The 26,375-nt window shown below is 39.7% G+C and overlaps 1 protein-coding gene and 1 non-coding gene across 7 annotated transcripts in view; one reads left to right on the forward strand and one right to left on the reverse strand.

Moving 5' to 3' along the window:
- Positions 1–423: 423 nt before the first annotated feature.
- TRNAF-GAA lies at positions 424–496 on the forward strand. Its single transcript has one exon. It is a non-coding gene; the product is annotated as a tRNA-Phe (tRNA).
- Positions 497–4,808: 4,312 nt separating this feature from the next.
- Positions 4,809–26,375, reverse strand: part of PWWP3A (PWWP domain containing 3A, DNA repair factor) — a 28,455-nt gene continuing 6,888 nt past the window's right edge. For all 6 annotated transcript variants that reach the window (XM_027853205.1, XM_027853200.1, XM_027853201.1 and 3 more), the window contains 9 exons: positions 20,379–20,483; positions 19,225–19,295; positions 16,769–16,845; positions 15,353–15,413; positions 12,518–12,593; positions 11,693–11,743; positions 9,693–10,111; positions 8,427–8,515; positions 4,809–5,016 (listed from right to left, as the gene is read on the reverse strand). In XM_027853205.1, coding sequence (XP_027709006.1) covers positions 4,950–5,016; positions 8,427–8,515; positions 9,693–10,111; positions 11,693–11,743; positions 12,518–12,593; positions 15,353–15,413; positions 16,769–16,845; positions 19,225–19,295; positions 20,379–20,483 — 1,016 coding nt within the window. In that variant the 3' untranslated portion in view covers positions 4,809–4,949. The remainder of the gene's footprint in view (positions 5,017–8,426; positions 8,516–9,692; positions 10,112–11,692; positions 11,744–12,517; positions 12,594–15,352; positions 15,414–16,768; positions 16,846–19,224; positions 19,296–20,378; positions 20,484–26,375) is intronic.

The raw sequence follows: 26,375 nt of genomic DNA on the forward strand, positions 1-26,375 counted from the left end.
ACAAAGGATATCAGACCCGGGAGGGCTCCTGGAACCCAGAATGTCAGAGCTGGCAGGGCTCTTACAAGTCATAAAGAATGTCAGCTAGAAGGGAATCTTTGAAGCTTGGGTATCAAAATTGGAAGGGCTCTGAGAACATGACGGGATGTCAGAGCTGGGAGGGACCTTAGAACATGGAATGTCAGAGATGGGAAGCGGAAATCCCAATTGGGAAGGACTTGGACCTTTTCAGATTATCTACTCCAATTATCTGTTTCTACCCTGAGTTTTTACTACTTTCAACTTAAGGAAAAAAAGAGGAGGGTGGAGAACTCCTTTTAGAACCTCTGATAATACGCTCATCAGAAATGAGGTTGAAGAAAGGAGCAGCCCGGAAGTGTCAGCTTTCACTGAATGAGGATAGTGAAACAAGCACTTTTCGCAGCCGAAATAGCTCAGTTGGGAGAGCGTTAGACTGAAGATCTAAAGGTCCCTGGTTCGATCCCGGGTTTCGGCAGAAATTTTAGTTTGTCTGAGTTAACTGTCGGCAACGTTTAAACCGACCTCCTTTTACTTGTAAAGGTCTTCAAGGCATCCTTTGACCGTTACCCCCCGGGGGTTGGAATGCCCAGCTTTATTCACCACTCCTGGCTTCTCAAAGGGAGAGTTCAGCTGCTCTTACCCCAAACCTTTCACTCCTGCCGAGTGCTCCGAAGTCCGGAGCTAGGCTTCCTGCAGTCTAGCCAGGAACCCAGGTTGGAATGGGACCTCAGGGGGTGTCCGAGAGAGAAAGGCAGGGTCCCAGGAAGGGCACCAATCCAACAAATCTAATCAACGTCTATTAAGCGAGTGGAAACACCAAGGAGGGGGCAGCATCTACCTTGAAGATCCAAGTCCCTGCCTGGGCAATATGACCACCGCAAGCGGGTGAACTCTGCCCTCCCAGGCTGTTTCTTCACCCTGTGCGATGGGAATAGGAAGGTTTGCCCGGGCTGCCCGACGGGGTTGCTAAGAGCAATGGCTTTACTTTGTGGAGCAGGCTATATACTGATCGCAACATTAGCATTTTAAAATCCATCCTCTAAGAAGCCTTCCCTGACTGCCTCCAGTTCTGCACTTCGGCGGCTGCGGCTGTACGTACAACTGAGCGTGATTCTCGGGTGTTTCCTGGAGCCAGCCCTGAATTTGCAGTCAGGGGCCCTGGGTTCTGGACCACTGCAAAGCAGCCCCTGTGGGCTCCCTCATGCCTCTGCGGCATGTCCAGTCCTTCCCAGTGCGGCTCCGGCCAGATGAACCTTCTGGGCTTGACTACCCGTGCCTCTGACATCCACCCGACCTGTGCAGCTCGTGGTCCCCGTGCTTAGTACCCCAGCGCAGCGCCCTGGCTTGGCCCGAAATGCCCAGCTCCTCGCCTCCGCCTTCTTCAAGATGCAACTCACGAGTCACCTCGACCAGGAAGCCAGTGCTGATCCCCAAGATGCCAGTGCCCTCACCTCACCAATTATTTTGAAATTATTGTTCCATGTATGTCTCCCCATAAAATGCAGGCTCCTCCATGCCAACGACAGTGTCATTTGTGTCTTAGCAGGGGGCTTTCCGAAGTGTCTGTTCAGTGGGCAAGGCCCAGGATTAGGAATCGGTGGGTTTGGCCTTCCATGCCAGTTCTGCCCCCTGCTACCTATGTAACCTTGGCCAAATCACTTGCTTCTCTATCTAGGTTATTTCCTCATCTCTAAAATGAGAGTTTGGACTGGAAGGCCTCAGAGATCCCTTCCAGCCCACATACGTTTTCCTATGAATGACCTATAAAACATTAAACACACCCGGGTGTGCTTAAAATTAAGCTTCCTTGAAAATACGTATTTCTTGCCTAATTACACATCTACTGGCTTCACATCTATAAAATGGGAATACTTCTTGCAATATAGAGCTGAAGTATCTTGAAGTTCAAATGAAGATAATGTATGTGAAGTTATTGTTACATAAATGCCAACTACTATCAATGATCTTTGACACTCTTCCCAATGAAAATGCCAACAGTTGGTCCCCTGCCCCCAGTATGCCCCCCCAACCCTAACAAAAGAAGCCCACAAACTGTATCAATTATCTTTTAATTTTACATAAAAAGTGCAAAGTAATTGTCCCTACTGTTCCCAAGTATAAGATTTTTTATGTTACACATCAAAATACTTTGGAATAAAATGACCAGAATTTTTCGCATTCTGACAAGATTCCTTACACACAAACACCCATACACACCCATATTTGACCTTGTTACCTAAAGCAGTTTGATTTTTAGCGCAGTATTAAAAATGGTGATGGCACTACCTCCAAGGTCAGTGTTGTTTTTATCAGTACATGGCGAAATGCTTTTGAACTAACCAATTTCAACTAGAAATGATTAGTTAAATTGTCTAGGCTTCTTCCATGAGGAGGGACAATAGCTTTGCTAGAAAAACAAGTGCCCACGCTGTAAAACCACTGTGGGAAACACGGAAAGCTTATTCTCCTGATACAAGAAATCTCTCTCTTCCCTTGTCCCATTTCTTCCTTTTTTTATTTGTCCATGGATGAGCTGTGGTACACAATTTCAAACACTGTCGAGAGTAGCAAGGCAAGATCCTTTCTGATCTGTAAATAGCTCTGCAGCTGTGTATCCAGACTAGTTACTGATTCATATTCCCTGGGAATATTAAGATGGAGAGTGAGGAGAAAATGTATTTCTTCTTTACGCTTGAGGAAGAGACTGATGAGACGATTCAGAGAAAAGTCAAACAGATCAAGGACAGTGGCTGCTGACTCTCAGACCTCGGAATTTACCAATTCCAGGAATTTATTCAGTAGAACTATAAACATGGAAAATACTTAAAGCAATTCATTTGGATTAAATGGCAAAGGAAGGTGAAATAATAATAATAAAAAAAAGCCTCTATTGCTTAAAAATAGGATTTCTTTTTAGACTTCTTTGATTTTACTCAAGGGTATTAAGGAAGGAGGCTATTTACAAGCACAAATATTCCCTAGGTTGTGCAAAGAGAAATTAACTCACATTTCTCTTTCTATTTTGTATACTTACAAATTCACTTTGCAAATGGTTACAGCCCATTATATAAGTTATCATTGGCTTATAATGATCTTGGTGTGACTCAGGCATGTGCAAATTATGTCCTCTCTCAAAAAAGAAACAGTAACTTAGTGACAAATTTTTAGTGCAATTGCCCAATTAGAATTATATTCACATATGCTTATTAACACGAGACTCTAAAGCTATACTGAGACTAAGAAAATAGATAAGTCTTCTCTCTGCCCCCTACCCCACTCCCAAATCCAAAAATACAATCTTTAAGATTCCCTAATCATTGTTAAGGGAAAAAAAAAGATATGCACAGCAATTTCATATATATATATATATATATATACACACATATACACACACACACACACACATACACTATAACAAATACATGTGTTTACATATATATGCATAAATATATGTACATGCACATATATAGCAAGAATATGTGCAATTCATCCATACTAGGATACAAAATTATACTAAGTTCATGTTTATACCACATTTTAGCATTCATATTCACACCAAGAATCTGAAAAATAAATTTAACTTCTCTTAACATTTCAAGTCCACAGAAATCAAACTTTCATATCAACTTGGGCCTGAAACACTCATTAGTTTGAGTCTTTTGTTACCAATAAGATGGTCCTTCCTAAATTTGAATGGCCCAAACCTATTAGAATCTGAAGATTCGACTACTTATTTCCAGGGTCTAGACATCGATGGCTGTTCTCAGAGAGAATGCAATTGTTTCTAATGCCAACTTATCTCCCAACAAATGATCTAGATAAATCTTAAAGAGGAGTGTTTGACTTTCCTATAATGCATTACTCAGAAAGCCTGTGGGGATCAAACTAAGATGATCAGGTCAAATGAACCAGTCTGCTGATACAATGAAATCTAGCTGTCACAATGCCTGAGACCAAGGCTTGCCAGGTTAAGATTCAGTCACAGCCAAAAAATGGAGATGCACATGGGAAGGTAAGATAAGTAGTGAGAGAATCTGGCCTGGGGCTATCAAAAGGGTTGACAATCAATGTAATTTCATTCAGTCACACATTCTTGAAAAATGCATGATTTGTAAGCATTCATAGATCCATTCACACTATGGATTACTTGGAAAAGCTCCATTTAAAATAGTTACGATAATATTGCAACTTATACTTTCTTGCACACACAATTGTGGTTATCCTGTTAGAAATAAGAAAACATCTCTGACTCAGGTTTCACTTCTCGGAGGTAATTTCTTCCCAAAATGAATATAAAGAGAGTAGGGGCAGGGAAAATATTTATGAGGAAGCCCAACATATTGAATATCAATAAAGCAATATTTTAAAAAGATTGATGTTTATGCAATTACATATCCAAAACCTGTATTAAAAAAACAATCACACTTTAAGACTAATACCAGTGATTTCTTTCAATATCAAAAAAAAAAATCAAGGTGTAATTTACACTAAATGGGATAGCACAAGAGTAACCAGAAATGCTACAAAATATGTTGGTCTCTTCAAACATTTATTACCCAGCAATTACAAATTTCAAAAAAAGGATGGGGGTAGGAAACTGGTCTGCAGTATGTTATAAAAATAGAAATGCACACTACTGACTACTTTTGTAAACAGCTTTTCTGAGGAAAGAATCCCTGAAAATTCCTAAGCAGTGCCATAGAACACATCCAAAGGATATATACTCCCAAATCAACAACAGACATATCCAAAATCAGTAAGAACTAAAAACACTTCGAAAGCTCCCATTTCCACAAAACATATTTATAATATAAGGAGAATTTTACACAGAAAGATCTGTTACTAACTATACCTATGAGCCAACTTAGAATACAAAGGTTTCCTGTTATGGTTTTGATACATCTGGAGACATTTTCCGAAAAGTTGGTTCAGTCTTCAACAATGTAAGTTTCTTGTTTTTTCTCTAAAAGTTCTTTATCAAACATTTCTCTTTCCCTGAAGGAAATAAACATTAAATCAGGATTCTTTTATATCAAAGGATATTTTATTTTAAAACTCTATGAATTGTGTCATCTTTAAAATAATCAAACTCTTCAAAAAAGAATCATAAACTACTAAAATATTTGCTCATGATTCATTAAGATTAACAACCTCCTTGAAATAATGTTTATGATTACACAAACAAGGCATATATATACACCTTGGAAATGTTTTTCTCCTGCTTCATGAAGTGCATTCCCCAAAGGAAATAAATAGGGCTTGGAATCAGAAAATAGAGACCTAAGCTCTTCCTCTGCCACTTCCCAGCTGTGTGACTTTCACAAAATCACTTTCTTGTTTGCAAAATAAAGATCAAGCTATTTCACAAGGTGGTAGTAAGGATAGATTTTAAAGTATGAAAAGTACTTTGGAACCATAAAACTCTTAATATACATTTTAGATTGCAGGATCAATGACCAAATTTGGTTATCAATCTAACGATCCATCTATCTATAATATGATACTATATATAACACAACCAATTTATTGTATATTCACTCCATGATATCCTTAGATTAATACATATTACAAATGTATGGCATAAAACCATCACCTGAATATCAAAAATCATTAATTCTCTTCCCTATTTCTTTACTTTAGCAACTCATTATATTTACTTCAGACATAATTTAAAGTTTAAGTTTAAAAAAAAAGTGTTACTGACAAAGAATCACTACAATTTCGATCGCACTTTTTAAGATTCATGTAAGTACTGCAAATATTATTATCCCCATTTCATAAAGGAAGAAACAGAGGCAGCAAAGGAGTATAGACTTTCAAGCTAATAACCCCTGGGGAAGAGATGCTCTCAAGTTAAAATCCAAACAATCTACTGTCTGCAAGGAGCCTAGAATCTGACAGTCTTACCCAGAGTCCCAAAGCTATCAAGTAGCAGAGCCAGCGCTCACACGAACATTTGCTGACTTCAAACCTCACTGTTTTATCCACTATGTTAAGATGCCTCCCTAACTTCTGAGAATGTTTAGGTCCTGCCAAGTGAGGAAACAATTTCTAAAAAAATTTCAAAATTGTCTGGATGAAGCAGTTCAGGGACAGATTCTAAGAGAAAGAAGGAAATGAACAGGCCAATGTAATGCTAAGGCTGTCAGTGGAGTGCAGTTAAGAGGGCTTCGGGATTTTAGCACTACAACAGACCTTGGAGGTTCCCAGCCCAACCCTCTCATTTTATAGATGTGGAAAATGAAGGCTCAAGAAGTGAGGGGCTGGAGCCTGAGGTTAGGACAGATTACACAGACCTAGAGATGGAAGAGAAGGAGAACAGCTTCAACTTCAATGCTTTTCCCACAAGCCCACAGGCTGTCTTCGTGAGGAGAGGGGAGACCTAGGTCAAGTCTTGGCTTTGAAACTGTCATCTTGATGCTTACTACCAGTATGACCTGGGCCAAGTTTCTTAACCTCCCTAGGCCTCAGTTCCATCATCTATCAAATGTGTGGGAGTAAAGACTAGATTCCCTCTGAGGTCCCTTCCATATTGAGATCTAGGATGTTAGGACTTGAAGCAAATGGAGAAGTTGGTTACTCAATCTCATCTGTAATATGAGGAGTTTAGATAAGATTCCCTTCCAACTTTTTGTTATTCTTCATTATAATTAACAATCGTCTCATAAAGAAGTCAAATTTAGGTCCATGGGGCAGTTTAACATCCAGCTCTTTCTTTATCTTTTTTTTTGTTGCTTTTTGGTGATGTAGTCAGGGTTAAGTGACTTGCCCAAGGTCACACAGCTAGTAGGTGTCAAGTGTCTGAAGCCATATTTGAACTCAGGTCCTCCTGACTCCAAAGCTGAAGCCCTATCCATTGCACCACCTAGCTGCCCCTCCAGGTCTTCTTAATTTAAAGAAAAGAGTTTCCCAGAGTTATTCAGCCTGCCTAAATTCTACTTGGCCTAAAAACTGCAATAGCTGAATGTTTTTTGGCAGTGAGACCTCTTAGCTGATTAACCATCCATAATTCCTAAGCATGCATCCACTTACAGAAATTACACAATAAGGCTATGCCTATATGATTTAAGAATTTCAAACTCATTTCTTTCCTAGCCGTCTGTGCTGTGAAATGACCAATAACCCAATTATCTATGATTCTGACCTACCTATTCAACATGTTAAAAAAAAAGGCTTCTACTTAAGACTGACAAAATCAGGTTTTTGTCTTCAGTCTGTCACTTGGCTTGTGTTTTATATATGTGTGTATATATATATGTGTATGTGTGTGTGTGTGTGTGTGTGTGTGTGTGTATATACATATATATGTATGTATGTATGTATATATATTTGGAGAGGAGACTTGATTAGTGATTGTATCCATTAGCTCCTAATTAACTAGCTAGACCTTATATTCAAGACTAAACACCTCAATTTTCCATAATGTTTTGAATGAACATTCTGCCTAGCTGATCTGGACCATTAGGAACTAAACAAAAGCATGGCTCAACCAGTTCCAAAAGGTTTGCTTGTTATATGCCAATATACAACGGTGCCAGAGGTGGGCTAGTAAAAGCTTAACAACTGGCTCTCAAGGGGAAGGGAAGCCAGGGTAGAGGAATATGCACAGCATTTTAAAGTTTAATCTGCATTATTAACATTCTCTTTCTCATCATTAACATTAAGCCTAGACAACGAACAAAACCACAAACCAAGCCTTCACTTCTGGGTGTGCTGATTTCCACAGTATAAAAGCTCACACTCAACAAGTGGCTCTCAGGGGCTGGCTCGAGCTGGCTCCAGCATACCCTTAATGGGACCATTCCAATCTTGACCTTGTGATTCCCCAAGAAAAATTAATCCCCCTGAAAACCAAAAAGGTAGGAGATCCAAGTATTTACTAGTCCCGACTTGTTTTCTTTTAGGTCCTCAACGTGAATTCATCCTTATTTCCAAAGTCACATAACCAGTCTAGAAATCAGACATTTGGACTACAGTAACACCACTGCCTAAGGTTAACTTGAAATCAGGTCTTCCTTATTCCAAAGGCCAGCTTTCTCTTTACTATTCCACGCTGCGCTCTTCTTAATTGGTTAAGTTCACAAAATAAATTGCCTCAAAATATTAGAGGAAGGAATAATTTGCAACAATATAAACTACACAGGAAACAAACCAACAATTAGGGAAGGTAAGGCTGCCAAATTTCAAGTACTAGTTCAGATAACAACTATCTGATTTTCACGTTGGGCCACTGGGCAAATGGTTGTTACAAAATGATCATAAGTGAAATGTTTGTTGGGGCATGCTCATAGCTTTTACAGAGTAGATAAATAGAGATCATTTAAAACAAAATTATAACAACTGATGGAAACAAAGAATTTGGAAATCTATTTTTAAATGGTGTGGAAATGTTACCAGCTTCATACCTGTTGCTCACAGATGGTCCTTTTCTATATTTCTCTTCAGCTGTCTGGTAGTCTATTTCATCAATTGCAGATATAGCATAAATGATTGCCTGTAAAAGATAATGCCATAATACTTCATCACACTTAATGGTACCCCAAATGTTATTTTGATAAAGTTCGGTAATTAGTTTAATGAACACATAAGTGTTTCTGTGGATATTTTTAGTTTATCTTTAAATAAAGAATTCACATTAAGAAGTACCTGATAATATTATTCTGATCATTCCCAGAATCTCAGGGTTAAAGGGCACCTAAGAAGTCATCTAGTCCAACCTATTACCGAGCAGGAATCCCTTCAAGAACGTTTCTGATAAATGCTCATCTGGCCTGAACAATACTACTGATAAGGAACTACACCAAGGCAGCTGATCCCTATTCAGACCACACTAATTTTTAGTAAGTTTTCCCTCATAGTGAACTGAAATCTGCTTCTCTGTGATTCCCACATTTTGCTCCTGGTTCTGTCACATGAAACCAAGCAGAACAAGTCTAATTTTTTTTTTTTTACATAATGGCTTAAAAATACTTGCAGACAGGTATTTCCCACAGTATTCTCTTCTCCAGATCAAATTTCTTAGTTTTTTTAACCAATTTTTGTATGACACAGTTCCCAGTTCCTTCCAGAACTGGCGATAATATTCTAGATGAGATTCCACTAGGCATAAAGACAGACGGAGTGTCGTCTCCCTCATGCAGGACAATATCACTCTTACGTTACCCCATCTAAAGGTCAGCAAGAACACATACAAGATACACCTGGCTCACTTTGCTATGTCACTAAAGAAAACTTTTTAAATACAAATTGGATATCTATTCAGTCTCCAGTTGCAAAATGGTCAAGAAATTTGATATAATGGTGAAAACCCAATTACTCGGTGAAGACTTCTGATGGCACTGGAGAGAAAACAGGTTCTAATGATTAGAAAACTGATTTACAATCTCCAAAATAGATGTTCCATGCTGCCAGCATTCTAAGTTACACGTATAAGCTTTTTGGGTAAGACTGCAGGGACAGCTCAGCAGTGCCTACTTAATTAAAATGTATTTTCAAACATATTTCAGTTTCTACATAAAGAACCTTCAGACTGCTGTGCTGAGCAAAATGGTACAGCACTTAAACTCTTCAGCTCAATCATCACTTAATCCTTGGAGTGGGGATCTTGCTGGGCCAATGGGCAGGAGAACCCCAAGCCAAAAAATCAGAATCTGATAAAGTCAGCAACTTACTTCAGGCAAAAGAACATGCAGAATAAATTTTATTCCATCGCCATTTATTAGTGTCGGCATTTTGCTGTCTATTTTTTGATAGACTCCTTGTAAATATTTCACCACAAGGTCCAACTGCTCATCATCCTCAAGGTATGTTTCAATACACGTCAAGTACTGACTTGAATTCAAAAATTCTTTCAGCCAGCTGGATTTTTTTCTGCTTTTTAAAATAGCCAAGAGATGTTTCTCTGCCCCCTTTTCATTCACTATGTATTCCACTAACTTCTCATTGGCCTTGTTTCTGGCTGCCCTCCTTCGGTCTGGAAGGATTTTCTTGAAAAGCTGCTTCTTGTTCAAGGAGGTATCATCTTCCATGTTCCGGGTGGGAAACACTGTTTTGACAGGCGCTTGCTGGATTACTTTCCTCACTGGACAACCTAAAAGGTATATCAGCTTTAAAAGTAAAATAGTTTACCATACAAACAAACAACAGAAAACAAAGACACATTCAGTCGACAAAACTCTACTTTTTTCCCCAGGGGATAAGCAAGATTTTGAAAACATACTAAGATTCTAGATTTTCCCAGAGAAAGGGAAGATTTCATGTAAGACAGGCAGGGTGTTTCAACAAGCTTTTACTCTTGGTACTCTCAGAACTGTCTGGATACATGACTGGATCCCCCAAATATCCAATTCTGCTTCTCCTACATGCAGTGCAGTACAGTTGGGTGGTCCCCTCTATACTAGATACTACTCACATTCCTTTTCCTGCTTTCAGATTAGGCAAGACTTTGCTTAGAACTACTTCGAGAAGTATGGAGTGCAAGTAGTGTCTCATTATTTAGATGAGGAAACCGAGGCTTGCAGATTAAGTGACTTGCCCACAATCAAATAGTTAATAACTGCTGGATCACTGCCAACAACGAAGCAAGACTCAATATACAAAGCTGCTAAACTTGAGTCCAGACCTCTGCACATCAGCAAGAACTTGGTTTCTTGGCTAATGAGCCAAGGGGCTAGCCTCCTACAAGCTCTGCTTCATTTAATCTAGCACTTTTCCCACATTCCTGTACTCCACTCCCCTCCTGCCCAAGGATGTCCAATGTTTTGGGTTTGTTTGTTGTTGTTTTTTTTGTGAACTCAGCTCTGGATGAATAATTACCAGAGAGACTGATTTCTCTCTGTCCATGAATACAGAGTCCAAAATCAGCTTGCACCAGTCTGCGGTTTGCTCTAGAGAGGGGGATGGGCACTTAAGGAACTGGAGCCAGCTGGCCCTGGTCCAACAAATATTCTCTCGGCCGTAGGGAAGAGTCTGGCTAACTTCAGTGAGGCAATTAAGAGAGTAAAGCACTGCATCTAATGAAGAACTCCTCTTCTGACAGAATTCCTGATCCTTCGTGAGAAGGATCCATATACTTTTCACATTGCCAAATTAACTTCAGGGGAGTAGGAGAAAGGCCCCAACTTCCCAGACAAATAAATTAATCTTAACTCCTTTCATGGCAGGAAGAACGATGTCAACAAATCAGTATGTTAGAGTGACAAAATTTATGCAATTGAATTATGCTTTATATAGCCCCCAATCTAAATCTGTGTAATTGTGAAACATTTCATTAACTCTGTTATCAGCAGAGATTTTTCTCTCAACAGTGTCAGGACTGGGGTGCACTGAGTGCTTCCTATCTCAGGCCCATGAGCAAGGGACACAGAAATAGTCATGGTGGGGATGGCACTCCCCCCTCAGCCCTGGGCAGCTGCCTTCTGTGGGAACTGAGGTAAAGCCTTCCCTGCTCTAAGCTCCCAACCTGGGCGGAATTTGAAACTGCCCTGAGGGCACCAAATTCAAACTCGGTCCCAGAGGCCAATTTACCCTGAGTAGACTACAGGAGAGCCAGCAAGAACCCCTGCTGTGCTGACTGCTTCCGCTCTAACAGAGTCCACTGGATGGCATTAAATACTTCTGTGTTTTTGAAGGATAAAGAAAGACAGAATTAGAAAAGCATAGCTGTACTTACTAATATCAGCAGAGTAATATTCCAGGAAAGATCCTGCAAAAGAACCACAACCTGTACAAAAGAAATGTAAAACGGGATTGTTCACACAAATAGCTAGCCACTTAGGAAGCATTTTTTTCTAGATCAAAATACCTGGTATTTGGGTGTTTGCTATTCTAAGACTGACCCAGACAGCCCTTGTCCAGCCTTAAATGAGGCAGCAGGAATGGAAAACACTTATTATTTTGGGTCTGGGCTAGTCAAAGTAATATTTAGTATTTTTTCCAAGTGTAAGCCTCCCTAGAGGTGAACGGATAGAGCAAAGCTTGGATTCAAACATCCTCCTTGTGAAGACTTCAAGGAAAAACTAGCCTTTTGTTTAAACCCACTCTTCCCTTTTTTCAGATGGGAGTTTATGCTACTAATGCACATCCCTGTCCATTTACCTCGAGTCATGGGGCCCATGAACTCACAATATAGTAAAATTTCAGTTACCCTGGAGATAGAGGAGAGTAGGCCCCATACCTCTTCCAAGACTTTAGAAAATGAAAAACTGCTCAGATAAGTAAAATAGAACCTAGAAGGTTCATAAAGTTTAATTCCCTGCCTTTAGGCAGCTTCAGTCAAGAGGAGAGGAAGACCTAATTTGTTCTTAATCATTTTTAAGAAAAAGAACTCTACAATCTCCCCCTTCCTAAACAACCCTCAATTCTCTAAACTAAATGAATTAAAAAACACCTCAGAGCTCACTTCCTTCTGTCCTACTCTTCATGGATTAATATTAACAAATTTAAAAGGCTTTCATACTCTTTAATTTTACTAATAGCACTGGGTTCCCTCGCTTACCGATTCGAATTCTGTAGTCAGAAATCACCTTGATACACCAGTCAACAGCCTGACTATAATCTTCCTTGGCTTTATCCTGTAATCAAAATCCATCAGTTTAGCATTAATAAAGTCCGCAAGTGGCTGAGTATCTGAATAAAACACAATAAACATTTGATATGTATACATGAAGTGAAAAGTGGAAGAAAAGCTAGAAAAGCTTATTCAGCAACTGGGGAGTTCCTTTCCAATTTCATCTTCCAACACAGAAACACAGCCTTATGCCTTGTAAAGGCTGCTTCAGTAAATAATAGCTTTTTCGAGTCTTTAAGGAAAGAAGTCCTCTGCAAGGGCACATTAACCCCCTCCCACACTCCTCCAGCAGCCCTGCTTGTCCCAACTTGGTAAAGGGCCCCAGTGCACTGAGATCAATTACCAGCCTGACCCAGCTGCTCTTCAAGCTTCCGTTTCCATCAACAGCCTACTTTCACAATTCACCTAACTTCAGACAGCTTTCTTTTAAGGTTATATACAATTAAAGCTCATCTTTCTGAGCAGCTGTTGCTAGACAAAAGCAGAGCTTGCAGCCTCAAGAAAAAGGGGTTAATCATTTAAGCTCTGGCACCTTAAGTAGCAGACACCAGAGCCATAGAGAGAAGAGCTGGGCTGCAGACAATTCACCAAGGCTGAAGAAAAGGAAACCGTTACGGTAGGGATTTCTAGAAGCATTTGCCAAAGTCTGTTCCTACGAAAGTTCAATGCCTACTGAATTTAGTGTGGAGGAAGAATATTGTACTGTATGCTGCAGAGACACAAAGATCTAGAAAAATAAACAGATGGAACTTTGAAGAATCAGCCTCGACACTACGTATCTTAAACACTCACGGTAAAACAGTGGCAACTGATTAAGAGCAACATTCCCAATAATAGTATTAACTTCCTATTAATTTAAAAAGCAAATACTCCAACATAATGATGGTGTGAAACAACTGTATCCTTTATACCATCACTTTCAAACTGTGTTTAGTACTGTTTCTAAGCATACCCAGATGGCCAAATATTTACCCCCATTTAATATCATAGTTGATTATGGTGAAGAATTGGTTCAGTGTGCTTTACACATTTTCTTGCTGGGTCAAGATATTGCTTTATTCTGAAGAGTTTTTAAGGGGAGAAGCATTCAAATACAAATGCAGAATGTCGGTGTGCAGTGCTGTCCAGAACCTCTTGTTTGAGTTGGAACAAGGGTAATATTTTGAGAAGACAAAAAAAAAAATCCAACAAGAGTGGTACAAAGTTAGATTAATGAAGGTATACAAAGTAGAGCTAGTGAGGCTCAGCAGCCAAGTGGAGATGGAATGGAATATTCTGAGGAAAAAGGTTACATGTTAATGGATAATTAGTTATAACAAATTAAGCAGGTGCTTTCCATCATTATGCTCAGACATAGAAAAAGTTCCTCATGAGAAAACATTTTCCCATGGTCCTTTAGGATAGAAATCTCTGCTCTACCCATAGCTGTTTACAGTAAGGTCAAGTTGTCTAGAAGTACAACAAAGTAAGGCAGGCTTGGAATCTTTATTCCAAATTAGAACTGTGCTCCCTTAAAGGGTAATCGATTCAGGGAAGGATAAAATAACAGGAAGAAAAACAGAGAAGAAACTGCTATAGTTGTGGGTGCCTAGATGTATTTTTAAGTAATAAAGTCAACACTTACATATTCAAGAGCTGAGATTTTTACTAGTGTGGGCACTCTCTCTAGAAACACATATCAAAGACTTCTCCCTAAATGGTTTCTCAAGTTGCACTGGCCAAATACAATTAGTTAACCTTAGGTGGTTAAGCCAAGCTTCTCTGCACTTAGCTGGGCTAGTCCTATAAAAGACACAAAATTGAAAAAGGCTTCCTGGATCCACCACACGGTCAGGACCCACCATAGCCCAGAGTCACCTCAGTGCCACAACGAAACACTGGAGTACAAAGGACTGCTCCATTATCTTAGAAGCCACTTTTATGTTATAAAAATGAATGGCCTCTTCTATATACCTATTAAAAGTCCAGATCTGAAAAGAGATTAATTCCCTCCCTACTCTCACACCTGGAGATCACTGAAGACCATTCTACACAATTGTCTATCTTCAAGGACAAATAAGGATGGAGGGGAGAGGGGGAAGTGTCAACCATGAATAGAGCGCAAACCAAGAAATTAATAAATTCTGAATACAAGAACTGCTAGTATTTGATAAGTGAATGTGTATCTGGCATACAAAGCTATATTGCAAGTGTGTGTAAATGGGCACAGGCCCCTTTAAAAGAGATCTGGCAGTTAAGATTGCAGTATCAGAAAAAGAGGATCTGACTGAGGTTACCAAATCTGAAAGGGGTCCAGAATGAAAATGACAAAAATGACATCAGTTAACAGAAACTATGGACCAGTATGGGCTGAAGGCTAGTTGTAAGGGAAATTAATATCTTTAGCTTAGCTAGGGAAAGACTTGAGTGGTACAGTAGAAAAATCATTAGAGTCTAGACAACTGGGTTCTTGGTCCTGCTCAGATGTGGGACCCTGGGCTTGTCTATTCTCCCTGAGCCTGTTTCCTCATCTATAAGAAGAGGGAGCCCAGATTCGGTTTGACTGGATCTAAAAGAATAAAGACCCACCTTGCTACCCTAGGAAAAGGATCTTGCCAGCCTCCCCAATTCATCAAAGCAACCCTTGGGGTCTCACATATACTTCAGAAACTTGTTATAGCCCATCTACGGAAAGACCAATTTCTACACTTGCATCTTTAAGGCAATATGTTTATAACAAATAGGATTTTAAGGAACCAACAATAAAAGCTTTATCCCACCTACCATAAGCTCCTGCTTCTCTTCACAATCAAAGTGTTTTAATCTTCTAAGACGCACTATAAACCTTGAGGAAACAAAGGCATGAGAGGGTCACAGGAATGAATTGTCAGGCAAACTAGGTGAGCAGAATGGAATTTTTCTCCATTAACGTGACCGTCTGAGGTCCTTTTTAATAACATTCAGTTATTTCACAAAAGCTGTTTTCTTTTTTTCTCCACTCTAAAGTCCCACCCTCCCCCCAACCTGGTGGTCTTAATTGAGACTGCCTTTGGAATAAGAACCCTGCTTTCAAAGTGCCAGCATAAGTCACTATCAACAGGCAGGAGCCTCTAATGGCAGTACCAACCAGATGCAGGTCCCCAACACCAAGTTCACTCAAATGGAGCCAACGTAATTACCCACTCAATAATGGACCATAAAAATTCCACATCATTTATATTGTGGCTTTTTAAAAAACATATTTACCTTTTTGCTTTATCTCTTTCAGTAGAAAGCACTTCTGGTTTTGTTATTTACTGATCTGGTACTACTGAAGTCAGAGCAAGAACATTCCCTTCCGAGCAGGTGAGCTATCTTGTTGGACAGCTGAGAGGCTCAGTAGAATAAATCTGGGTTTTCTGTCTTACAGAAGCATCACAGCAAAGCTTTTAAAGCTGCGATGGCCCACAAATTACTTATAACAGCTTCGCCGTTTTCTTTATTTTCTTAGTTGTCTGGTTGGTTAAAATAACCACATTATTAAGAGTAATAATAATCAAAAGTGACATTGATAGAGACCAGTTCGCAAGGCACTTTACATCTATTATCTCATTTTCAACAAGGACTCACATTTATACAGATGTCAAGTGTTACAAAGTTTTTACTCTAGCCACATTAATGAAAGAAGCAAACTAATATGATGCCAAGAGTATAGGACCTAGCCTGAAGTTCAGTTTGGATAGATACCAGCTGGGTGATTTCTGGCTCCTGAGAGAAACGGGTCTCACCAATCTTAAATGGGAATCATGATTAGCTGCATAAGGTCAGTGGACCCATTATGCAAATGAGAACAGGGGGCTCCCAGATGTCAGACCACAGTGCCCAAGCCCAACCAAGAGCTTCTGCTTCTAAACTCAATGCTCAGCTCCACTGCATCACAAATACCTTTCAAAATGTGTTGGCACTTTGGCTGGTTTTGAGTAGCTCAAAATGGTTTTTCACACTTAGGTGGGGAACATTTGGCCATTGTAAAATTAGAAAAATTCATTTGCAGTCTTATCTTCAAATGACCAGATTTTTACACATAGGCCAAACCCCATTCTTATTAGTCAGTAGTATAATCCCTGCAGCAACATGCACACAGAAAGCATTTAAGATCCCAAGATTTTTCAAAAGATGTCCCTTCAGGTGACAGCTTCCAAAAGCCATTATTATTTTTACCCTTTCTTTTCTGGATTCATATTTTCTTCAATATATAATATACTTGCTTTCTTATCCTTCCACTTTATACTTTTTACCTGTAGACAAATTCAAGAAAAAAAAAAGATGCTTTTATTTTTAGAAAAGTATACAAGCATTTTCTATATTATCCCACTAAATTTTATAGAACACCATGTGACATAAAGAAAATATGACAAGAGACACTGTTTACATTAAGAATAATCTCATCCACATATTTAGTAAAAATACATTTGAAATACAAGAAAGGAGTTTTACACATTTTTCCCCTAATTACAAAGAGATATATACCTAGCTTAACTCCTAAGGCTGGTCTCATGTATCAGTAAACACAGCTCTCTAACTCTCTAAAATATCTTCTTCAACTAGCCTCCCACGTTATTGGAAGTCCCCCTGCTACTCATTCCCTCAGGCTAAGGAACTGAAGGATGATAAATGTAAATGTTAAGGGTAACACATTAGCCATTAACACAAGCATTCTGATTACATCAACTGGCCAGTCCTTAAGCAGGACTTTGTGGGAATGAGATGGAATACAGTTAAGTTGTGGTAAGAAAAGGAGGCCTGCCCAGGAGCACAGGCCTCTCGGTCCTTCACTGGAGGGGACCTTGGGCATCATAAGCCAGGACTAGGTGCCTATTCCTAGCAACTTGTAAAACCAGCAAAAGGTCTAGTCTGTAGCAAGAGCAAGGGATCACAGATGGAGAGTCTGAGTTTTGCATCAATATCTCCACATAATAAAAGAGCCAGAGGAAGGTCTCCAGAATCTCCACCATGCAGGATTTTTGGACAAAAAACGGCACAAGATGAGGTTTGAATGAATTCAGATCAGTGGAGAAAGGGCTCACATCAAACAAGGTCACAATCTATCTAAAACAATAGTCAATACACATTAAGCAGCTACTGTGTGCTAGCTACTGTGCTAAAGCACTGGCAATACAAAGAAAAGCAAAAGGTAGTCCCTACTGTCATGGAGCTTACAATCTAAAGGGGTAGACAACACGAAAACAACTAAATACAAACAAAATATATATGATGTAAATTGAAAAAGGATGAAAATAAGATGCTTCATGAAAGGAGGGTGCTGAAAAAAGGCTGGAAGAGAGGAGAGAGCCTAGTGCCCAAAACAAACTTCACTTACTTCACAACTGCCTTGACACCCTGAAATCTTCCTAATTTCATGCCATATTAATCAGTTATAATCTTAATAATCTATCTTTATAGCTACTTTAGGCTTCTCCCTTCTCTCTCTATTTTCCCTTAGTCCTTTTGGCAACAGGGAACAAAAGTCTCAAGGGAAGTATTTTTTTTATTGGCACCTAACAGAGCTAAATTTCCTAGGGAATAAATTTTTATTATTTTGAAGAATTAACCTAGTACTACTCTTGCGTTCTTGCTTAATCAAGGTACTGATGTATATTTAAAGGAACAAGGTAGCAAGCAGCTTTCAGCAGAGACAGTGTCTTACGCTGTGATGAAGTTTCTCCTTAAACTGAGCAAGGCTAAATTAAATCTTTCTGAGAAGACAAAAAAATCAAGTGAGGATGATATAAATCGAGGAGATACACGAAAAGAGGAAAAAAAAAAAGGTGGGGAGAGAGATAAATGAAGGTATGCAAAGTCCAGTGAGTAAGGTTTATTGACCAAGATGCACACTCTAGGAAAAGAGTAGCATTTTAACAGGAAAATGGCTCATAGAGGGTGCTTTACATTGCTCTTCCTAGAAGAGTAAGAAGACTAGTTCCTCAGAGTCGAAATATTTCACCTATCCATAGCCCTTTGCAGTAATGTCGAAATCCAGGAGTATAACAAAACAGCAGGTCTAAAATTCTGATTCTACAATTATTTTTACTACAGAGTTGCTTTAATTATTCCAAAGAATGATTAAAGATCAGAGGAGAAAGAAAACTTTGAAACCAACTCTTCAAAATTGTAAAACCATTTGAAGACATAGTGAAAATCACTATGAGCTCCAAAACAATTGAGGGTAGGAGGAGAAAAGGGAATAAATGGCAGAAGTTCAAACACACAGTAAAAGATACTAATTCTATACTTAATTCAACTAGGATCGATGATGAATTAACTAACGAGCACATTAACTCAACTCATGTCATATAAAAGCTAAGTGGGACCAACTGGGAGAAAATCCAGTTGAAATTATGCACTATTAAATAAGGTTCAGTTTTGTTAAAGTTTTTCCAAGGCAAGCACGATTCTGCTAGGCTTGCTTTAATCAATACAAAAAAAGAATCTGGGATTAGATTCCACCAATTAAATGACTCCCTATAATCCTATTTACAATTTTCTTATAAAGTCATCCATAGAGATATGACAAAAGTAAACTTTTACAAAAGCCAGGTCAGGTTAGCATAATTTTCAGAAGAATGGAGCCCAAATTAATGAAGTTTTATTCAAAAGACAGATATGGTTATTCTTACCACTGCTGGCCAATAGGGATATTTTTGATGTTTACACCAGACTAACATTCCAGCTTCTATGGAACATGGCTCTGAAGCATAAAGAAATACAAGAAAAATTGTCAGATATTGGTCTAAATGTATCACACAAGTGCAAATGGACAAGATATGATTTAAAAAAAATTTTTTTTTAACTGGAAGCTAAAGTGGTCAATGTCACATAGTATTCCTCCAGGTCAATTAAAATGTAATAGGTAAAACTACAATGTAAATGAAAAGAACAAAAAATTAACCCTAATACTCTGTAATGAAAATGATTAAGCCTGTCCCAAGGAAGCGATAAAAAAATGCACCTCCCTCCTTTTGCAGAGATGAGAGGAACCCTATGGAGGTAAAGTACCACATATACTGTCCAACTCAGGTGACAGGCTGGCTAGCTTTGCTGAACTGCTTTTTCTCCCTCTTTTTAAAAATTCTTTGTTAGAAGGGATGGTTCACTGGATGAAAAAGGAGAAGGATATACTCAGAAATAAAGGTGCTAGAAAAACAAATACCAATAAAGTTTTTAAATTGAAAATCAAGTATAAAATTAATTATGAAACTATTGTCAGTGGATGAAGCCAAGGAACTATCAATGAATGGTTCAGAGAACTTGGTTCTGTTTGCTTCTAGTGCTTGGTGACCTGGATTATATCCTCAACTGCTTAATTCCCTCCTGGATTGATGGGCTGTCTCTCTGGGTGTCTGGCTTTTTTTAGCCATTTTCCTTTTTTTAATTTTTTTTAGCCATTTTCTCTCCCACTGAAGATAGATTTCTTCTGGGTGTAAGCTGGAGCATAATGGACTTAAATTACATAAAAAGAACAAAATCCTAGGAGCAAGGGCTGAATGGACTACCAGTGGTAACTGTGGAATTTCTTCCTTAGAGACTCTCAGAAATAAAATTAGCATTTATTAGGAGATGAAAACCTAAGTGCACATCTGTATGAAATTTAGTGAATGATGAGATGACCTTTCAAAATCCTTTACAATTCCAGGATGCTACTAAGGGAACAAGTTAACAAGAAAGAAGCACTTGCCTTTAGTTCAAGGTGTTAGAAATAGTTTTATGTCATCACCCAACCCACTTTAAAGTTCCCATGCTTTTATTTTCGACTGATCTAATTATTTCTTACCAGGGTGTGAAAGTATACTTGGAAGTTCTTCATCTTCTTCCTCTTCGTCTACCACAGTGGTATTAACAGTACTAAACTCCAATGACTGTTCTGAAGCCTGAAGTTCTACAAATAAAGGTAGATTACAATTTCATTTTGCTATACTGAAAGACATATTTTGAAGATCAGTTGTGGCGTCACTTCAATACAATCCAACTCTCCGTGACCCCATGTGGGGTTTTCTTGGCATAGATACTGGAGTGGTTTGCCATTTCCTTCCAGCTCATTTTACAGACGAGGACACTAAGGCAAACAGGGTGAAGTGACTTGCCAGGGTCACACAGCTAGTGTCTGAGGCCAGATGATGAGTCTTCCTGTTTCCAGGTTCGACACTATCCACTGTGCCACAGAAGAAAATATTTGCTGACCTATGACTGTCCATGAAAGAGGAAAGCTTCTCCACTGCACTATCAGTAGCACGACATTGTGGGAATGTGCTGAATTGAGAGTCAGAAGACTCCCACCTCAGACTTTACTAGCCAGGTGACCACTGGCAAATTACTTTACTCCCTCTGAGCTTCATTTCCTTCACCTCTAAGACAGGAAAATCGTACTTCCATTATCTATTTCATGCATTTTGTAGGGAAAGTGTTTTCTGCACTTTAAATTTCTACATATATTGTGAACTTTTACTTTCAGGTTCAAACAAAGTAAATGATAGTAAAAAAAAAGTCAACATACTATGGCTTACTAGTATGTAGTTTTATCTGCATCAAAAAGTAGTTTTAGGTATTAAAATACTAACAACCACAAATGAAATTTGTAATTGCAAAGGATTTTCTAGACATGATATTGAGCCTGCCAACGGCCATGGGAGGTACGTATTTCTGTGATGACGTGGGTGTGATTTCATTGGCATTGCTGGATCTACACCATGCATGCGACTCCCCCATTCTAGATCAAGCCAGTCCCACATCACCAACTACCTAGTAGATACTTAGAACTGAATGTCTCCTGGGCACCTGAAACTCAACACATCAAAAATGAAACTCCTATTTTCCTTCAAACCCACCCCTCTCTTCAAACTTTCTTCTTGCTATGAAGGGCACCACCATCCTCTCAGTCACCCAAGTTCATAACTGTGGTGCTATCTTCAACTCTTCCTGTTCCATCATTCCACATATCTAGTCAGCTGCCCAATGCTGTCATGCTTCTTTCTCTCCACTCCAAGAAGTTCAGGTCATCATCACCTCTTTATTGGAGGAGGCCTCCCTGCCTAAAGTTTATTCTCAATTCAGTCTGCCCTCCAGAAGTCCAGCCAAGTAATTTTTCTAAGGCACAGGTCTGACCATGTCAGTCACCCCCTCCTCCAGGCCATGCACACACACTCAAACACCAGTGCTTCCTTCTATATAGCCTCCAGGACATTTTAAGCTCCTTATAACCTGGCCCCATTCTACCTGTCAGGTGTTATTACACATTACTGCCCCACATTCCACCGTGCGGCTAAACTGCTCTTCTTGCCAATCGTCACATACGGGACACTCCCATCTCCCATCGAAAGGCAGCTAGATAGTGAAGCAGCTACAGCATTGGACTTGGACCCCCAAAGACCTGAGTTCAAATCCAGCCTCAGACACTTAGTAGCTGTGTAACCCTGGGAAAGTCACTGTCTGATTCAGTTTCCTCATTTGTAAAATGAGGATGATAGTAGCACCTACCTCCCAGGGTTGTAGTGAGGAGCCAATGAGATAATATTTATAAAAGCAAAGTGCTTAGCACAAAGTAGGTACTTAATAAATGCTTATTCCCTCCCATCCCATCTCCGTGCCTAAAACTGACCCCCTCCTTTACCTCTGTCTCTTAGAATCCCATGTGCTACTTTAATACCGAAGCTCCAATGTCTACATGAGGTCTTTCCTGGTCCTGTCAAGTGTTATCTTGTACTTGACTTGTAGATAACCATTAAAAGCACCCTATCCCTCCTCCTTCAAAAGAGGGCCTTGCTTTTTCTGGGTGCCTAGTGTCCAGTACATAGTATAAATTTGCTTATTGATTATGGGAGAAACTCCCATTTAGGAAAATGCCTTACAATGGCGTCTTTGAGAATTACCCAAGATTCCACAGCCAGCATGTTAGAGACCAAATCTCAATCCAACAAGCCAAGGTATGTGCTACAGGAGTCATTACCCCACTCACTTAATGAATAAACATTTAATAAGCAGCCACTATGTGCCCAGAACTGTGCTAAGAACTGAAGACTTCTGTCTGTACAGAAGAGAAACAGCCTCTATTCTCCATGAGCTCACTTTCTAATGGAAGAGATATGTACACATAGACATACCTGTATCACATATGTGTCCACACACACACACACACACTAGACACATACAAATCCAACAGAAGGTAACCTTGGAGGGGAACCCACTAGCAGTTGCGGGAACTAGAGGAGAGTCGTCAGGGAGGCAGCATTTGGGCTAAGTTCTGAAGGAAACCAAGGCAGGAGCGGACAGTGAATAACGATGGCATTCTAGGCAGAGGGGACTGCTAGCACGTAGCACAGAGAGAGGAGGTGAAGCACTGAATTGTATATGGAACAGCAAGGAGGCCAAACGGCACACACAGAGTAATAATGGGCTAAGCAGCCCGGAAAGGTAAGAAAGGACCAGGCTATGCATCAACAAGCATCTATTAAACACTAACTATGGGCCAATACTTAAATACTAATGAGAGTGTATATTTGAACCCAAAGCCAGGAAAACCTAGACTCATATTCCTCTTCTGGCACATCCTGCCTGTGATCCTGGGCAAGTCACTTGACTTTTCAGCGTTCTAAGCAACTTTCTAAGACTCTAAGTTGCAGAGAAGATGCCGACGCTGCATTGATGGAGGGGGTTTTCTCACTCAGGAGTTCCCTATACCTGTGAAATCAAAAGGAGGCTATTTAATAGTCCAGGAGAGAGGGGAGGAGGGCTTTAATTAGGGTTGTGGTCACATGACTGGGAAAAAAAAGGGCATGTGTACAAGATGTTGTGAAGAAAGAAATGACAAGATTCAGCAACTCACTGGGTCTGTGGGGTGAGTGAGAGTAAGAAGTTGAGGATGACACTGATGTTGTGAATCCAAGTCACTGGAAGGATGCTGGTGCCTTCAGCAGTGATACAGATGCTCACAAGTAGGGTGGATGTGGGGAAAAGATAATGAGTTCCCTTTTGGACATGAATTGTCTATAAGACATCCAGTTCAAAATGTCTAAAAGGCAAATGAGGAAACTGAGGCTCAGTGCTTAAACGACTTGACCATGGTCACACATCTAGTGTCTGAGGTGGAATTTGAACTTCCTCAGTCCAGCATGCTCTATTCGTGATAAAGCAGCAGCATGTAAATCAATAGTCAGTAATAATCTAGAGAGACACACCTTAAACAAAAAGTCTTTGCCAGTATTATTTCACAAGTATACATTCTAACTCAGGCCTTCCCTACCTGCAAGCTCGATCCACACCATGTACCCTAACTACCCCATCTGACTCCCACTTCTAGATATATCCAGCCCCAGTGTTTTTCCCAAGTGCCTTTCAGCTAATTCCTAGAGACAAATCTAACTCAGTCTGAGGACCCAATGTAAGCCTTTGTTCTTCATTTGGATTGCTAAGAATAACAGAGAGATGGTCAGTATTTTCACCACTGAGCCATGTTTTTTATCAGTAGTAGCCCCATTCACAACAAAAAGGGTACCAGATGAGCTGTTCCACCTAGGTGAAACAGAAGAAATCTTGAGGTTTTTAAAACTCTAGTAGTCCCACACCCACAAATTCAAAGTCACTGGACACTCCAAGTCTCAAAGTAGGGGGAAAGGGGAATTGGGTTTCTGAACTCCTCAGGCTTAAGTTCTAAACAATTACCCACTCCCTTCAACACAAGACCCAAGGACTCAGTACTTTTTAAAGGACCACAGACATTGACATGTAATGGACCTCAAAGAACATCAAGTTCAAGCACCAAATTTTACCGAAGAAGAAACTGAAGCCCCATGAGGTGTCAGGTAAGTGTCAGAGGCAGTATTTCTACCCAAGTCCCCTGGCTCCAGGGCCAGCGCTCTTTCCACTTGGCTGTGCTGTACCCCTTTTCCCATTGTTCTTTCCTCTAGGGAGACTGAAAAACCTTCCCCAGACATGGGAAACAGATTTTCTGAGAAGGGGGACTGACCAAAACAATGTCCAAACTCATCTGACAATTTTTATCCTAGCTAATCTTAAAATCAATGTGAGGAAATTTCTGGGCAGGAAGAGACATCTCCTTTTTCAAGAAGGTGCTAGTTATTTGCTTCCTATCCTCGAGTCAGTCACCGCCACCTAATTCTGTTGGCTGCTAGCCATAAATCTCATGGGTACCTTTGATAACTTCATATACCAGGTCTCCTCTCGTAAAGTCTATTTTATGCCCAACCCACACGGCTCAACTTGTCTCAAGTGTCTAGTCTGAATTTTGGCCATTCAGGAAAGTATCACTATGCTATAAAACTAATTGTCCCCTGAGTTTGTTTCACGTAAAGTCTTATTTTCCAGAAATCAATGCATGACCTTACGGGAGGATGATATACCCTGTAGTTATTTATGTGAGAAAATAACTTTGGTCTAGGTGCACTTTATCCACCTACTATCTCTGGCATTCTTTGCTGTAGTGAAAAGCATGTGACTCTGAAGTCAGAGGACTTGGTTTCAAATTCCACCTTTGATACTTTCAACCTGTGTGACCTTGGGTAAATCACAAGTGCTCTGGGCTTCATTTTTCCTCCTGTATGACATGAGAAATGGACTAGAGGACCTATGAGGTCCCTTCTGCTTCTAAATCTATGATCTCATGGTTCCAGGTGTAATATACCAAGCTCTAAAGGGCTTACCTATAAAGCAATATTCAACTGTAGGGCCATGATATTGTGGCTCTGTTCTTCAGAAAATGGTGCAATGAATGAAAATGGAATCCCTCCAATTTGGAAGTATATTACCTAGATCAAAGATGTGAAACACAAGGCCCCTAGTGCTGCCCCAGCCAGATTAAAATGTAATGGGAAATATCTAACAAAATAAATAAAAATACAATAAAAATATAGATAACATTACATAAAAAAAAGTCAGTATGCAGCTTGCAGGGATCCTTATGGAGCGATTCATGGCTCTCATTTCTATTTGAACTTGACACCAATGATCCAGATCAATATCTCCCAAATGCCAGTACCAGGCCAAAGTTTTCCATTCCACAAGTTATTATGAAAAATCTCCACTTCTTAAAACCTCTACACTACTGGCCTCCTTACTGTCCTCTGATCATCTCTTCCCTGATCTTGGGATTTAGAGCCAGAAGGGACCTTGATCTCCTAGTCACACCCCTTTATTTTTAACGAAGAGAAATGGAAGCCCAAAGGGTTTTGCCCAAAGGGACAAAAAGAATGGGACTCACCCAGATGGACTGGGAGAGTGTCGATTTAAATTCAGATTTGATGACTCCCAATTCCCCTCTCTGCCCCTACCAGACCCTGCTGCCTCATTATACTGGAGAACAGCCCATAGCAGAAAATTTAGATATCTTTATAGGTCTACAGTATAGTCTTAGTTGTGAAACTGTGGTTCAAAAGATAAGAGCAGGAAAGGAGCATAATCAGAAATCACCTAGTCTAACCCCTTCATTTTACGGATGAGAAAAATGAGGCCCATTTTAGTCTATCTATAAATAGTTCAACAAAGATCAAGACTATTAAACGTGATGTTTCTTCCTCCTGAAGCATTTAACCATATAGTCAGATGTTATAACTAGCTTCAAGACTAGGATGCTTAACAAGTCAAGCAGTCACAGTATCACAGAATCCAACCCATACCTGAAGAAGCTTTTTGAATCTACTATTCAAAAATAATCACCTTTTAAGAAGTGGGTAAATCATTCCTCAGGTCCCTGTTATGCTTAGTTGATGGAAAAAAAAAGTCACATTCACCAATGGCAAGGGAAGGGAACAATTCTAAATAA

The sequence above is a fragment of the Vombatus ursinus genome, unplaced genomic scaffold, assembly GCF_900497805.2.
Source record: "Vombatus ursinus unplaced genomic scaffold, bare-nosed wombat genome assembly UNPS02009918.1, whole genome shotgun sequence".
Classification (NCBI taxonomy): Eukaryota; Metazoa; Chordata; class Mammalia; order Diprotodontia; family Vombatidae; genus Vombatus; species Vombatus ursinus.